Below are 3,618 nucleotides of genomic sequence, written 5' to 3' on the forward strand. Positions count from 1 at the left end.
CATTGAAAGGTGCTCGTTACACTCTTCACGACTTAAGAATATATGCTCACGTCGTGAGTTCAGTCAAATTAGGGTTTCTGACACGTGTCATGGCCTCAGATAGCTGTATTTTCGGAAGGTCATAACTTTTGCATACGAACTCTGTTTTTGACGTTCTTTATATCCACGTGTAGGTGGAGACGTACTCTAAAGCTTTCATTTAGACCATTAAGGTTAAAAAGTACTGTATCATAAACTCACTTATTACGATTCCCGGTATCGTGTCGGTTTTATCGCAAAACTTCGATCTATCATAACTTCTTCATAACTCGGATTTCGGCATTCTATACATCTCCAGAATCCTTGTCCCGACCACTACAAATTTCTTCATATATATTGGGTGTATCTATTATTTTAATTTTGATGCTTTATTTTTATTCTTAACTTTTTATATCTCATAAATAAGTATAATGCACATAAAATCACATGATTCACATAATATTCAAGTAATTCCTCTTTATTACTTCAAATTAGATTATAATTATTGACCCTAACTATTATATCGTTATACTAATGCTTAGCCTAGAAACACGTGCATTACAGGATCGAAGAAGTGACCTTACTAAATTTGTTTATCCTATTTTCTTTTCAGGAAATACAGATGTTTTAGTAGGACAACAAACAAACTTCACTCATCATCTTCAAACAAATATGAAGAAAGAGTTGATGCTCTAACTTCTACCCTTTTGCCCGTCGCAAATCGAGGAACGTCTACCCCTTTGCCCGTCGCAAATCGTGGGAATTCCTATGGTTTGATTATATCCTGTAATATCTTTATTTTCCATAAATTATTGGTAACCAATTTGACCAAATTACCCTTATAGTTAATTATGTGTAATTACATAATAAATGTTATCACATGTTAATGACATCTATCCTTATATCATACCCCTTCATTCATTTAATTTAACAATTCATTCATTTAATTTAATGAATAAGAAGTGGTGATACATTCACACAATATTTGTAGTTCACACACACACACACACACATATATATATATATATATATATATATATATATATATATATATATATATATATATATATATATATATATATATAATTTGACATTTCTAATTTCTTAGTTTGCTCCTTCGAGTAGACTTCTTCAAAAGGGAAAGGCATGAGTGAGCTAAATGGGACAAGCACCAAGTAAAGCTCTCATTGAAAAACACAATGTGTAGAATGAAAGTGATTATACCACCACTTGGTCAACAGCCCACCTTCCACTGACTCTAGATATGAATCACAAACCCATTTTAGATGGGATAACTATAATCACAATCCTCAAATCATATTTAAACTCCCCCTAAACCACAATTTTCGAACCATTGACTCCATGCGTTTTGTCAATCAACTGCCTAAATCAATATAGATAAAGAAAGCGACCAAGTAGCCTTTTGGCCCACCGCTAATAATTCAATAGAGTAAACGCAAAGGTCAAGGGCATCTGCACTTTAGAAGATCATGATTTAGAGAATATTCACCATCGCACTAACTGCATCTTGCAAAAGGACCATTTGTTCGAGAATCAGTCTAGTAATCCCCAATTTACGGGTTGTTTTAAGATTAACACCAGGAATTATTTCAAGAAATAGATGCCAAGTTACAAAGTGTGAGACCCACAAGTTGGGAGAGTGAGAAAGATAAAAGGATAGCATGGTAGGCATGGGATAAGCTTCTTGGACAAAGTGCAAATCCACACTTTTAATTCTTACATGTTACTTTTAGATATTGTAAAATAATATGCATGTGTGTGTGGGGAAGAACTTCTTTGTAAAAAAGAGGAAAACATTTGTTCGTACAAATTCGTATCGCTATATATCAATAAAATAAAAATAAAAGCCCCCATGAATGCAAATTCAAAGTACAGCACTGCAGCAAAAGATCATAACCACATAAACCTCCAACTATCAGCTCTTCTCCCTTTATCCTCTTCGAGCTACCCATCCTCTCTCTCTCTCTCTCTCTCTCTCTCTCTCTCTCTCTCTCTCTCTCTCTCTCTCTCTCTCTCTAGATATACATATATAATATATATACGTATGTGTGTGTGATCCCGCATTTAATGCTCGAATAAGCTCTATGCTCAGAGATATTCAACCTCAACACTATATATAATCTACCCATCTCCATACCAGCAACACAGCTTTACTCACACACACACAGAGGCCTATATCCACACTACACACATACATATATATACATTATAAAGATGATGAGAGGGAAAGCTTTGAAATCGTTGACTAAAAAGTGGAAAAAGATGAATGATGGAGGAGTTATTCCTTCATCTACAAACTGTGACAAGTGTTGTCAATGGGCACTTAATTGGGCATCATCATCCATGCGTGAAGAGGAAGAAGCTTCGATTCCAAGAGATGTCCCAAAGGGTCATTTGGTGGTGTACGTGGGAAAAAACCAGAGGAGGTTTGTGATCAAGGTGAAATTACTGAAACACCCTCTCTTCAGCGCTTTGTTGGATCAAGCTCGTGAAGAATACGACTTCAGTACTGAGTCCAGACTCACTATTCCATGTGATGAGGACATGTTCCTCAGCGTAGTTCAATGTGCCATGTCCCCACAGGATCGAAGGATCCCTCTGTGCCTTTGACTTTCGTTGGGTCTAAGAAATTGGAATTTATGAAAGATTATAATCACTATATATATTCATGTAAAGAGATATATAACTAAATATTGTATGCGACTAGCTATAACAATGAACTTGAATGCAAGAAATGAAACCTGTCTTTTTGTTCCAACAATGATAAAGTACAACTCTTTCTGTAGCAAGTACAACCCTGCGAGGAACTAAAAACAGATTCAAGAAGTTATAACTAATTTAAATTTTCCCACGTTTGTTTTTGAATCCAAAAACCAAGCATTAGAAAATCAACTTTTTTTTTAGTTCATAGTAATTATAGAAACTTGATTTTCCTCTCTACGCAGATTTTTCTTTGGGTTTTCACGATATTTAGGCCTCCAATTATAATAAATGTTACTGAAATTGTTAATGTTGGAGAAAATAGATGGGACATGCTTTAAAATGAACTATATAGATATGATGCCATTCTTCCCGATAACTGAAATGCATGGTATGCCAAGAAAATATAGCAACAACAACAATACCCAAAATCAAATAGGAATGGGGTAAAGGGAAGGTAAGATGTAGACAAATGTGCTTCCATCGACGGGGATAGAAACTTCTTCTAAAGATGACATCTAGCATATGACACATGGGCCCATAATGATGAATAAAGTAATTGGGATAAAGACGAAAAAACATAAGCAATGGCAAAAGAAGGTAAATAATGTACCAAAAATACAATCATATAAAAGAATAAAAGAAGAAGCTTGGTGACTGAGTAAAATTTTTATTTTTCAAAATTAACCCAATGATTACAATTATTCACAAAACATTGTTTCAAAACCAGTAATCAATAATCAAAGTATCCCAAAATTCAAATAACATAAAATCCGAAGGATGTGTACGATCACACTTTCGTCTTGTCACAATCATTTGAAGAACCTAAAATCTTAACAAACAACTGTAAGCATGAAACTTAGTAAGTTCCCCCGAAGT

At 34.5% G+C, this 3,618-nt stretch overlaps 1 protein-coding gene across 1 annotated transcript; it reads left to right on the forward strand.

The window, feature by feature from the left end:
- Positions 1–2,253: 2,253 nt before the first annotated feature.
- Positions 2,254–2,649, forward strand: LOC145005511 (SAUR-like auxin-responsive protein family). The gene has a single exon (XM_078964597.1). It carries the CDS (start codon positions 2,254–2,256, stop codon positions 2,647–2,649), a length of 396 nt encoding a protein of 131 aa, XP_078820723.1.
- The last annotated feature ends 969 nt before the right edge of the window (positions 2,650–3,618 follow it).

The sequence above is a fragment of the Lactuca saligna genome, chromosome 1 (assembly GCF_052625555.1).
Source record: "Lactuca saligna cultivar CGN05327 chromosome 1, ASM5262555v1, whole genome shotgun sequence".
NCBI lineage: Eukaryota > Viridiplantae > Streptophyta > Magnoliopsida > Asterales > Asteraceae > Lactuca > Lactuca saligna.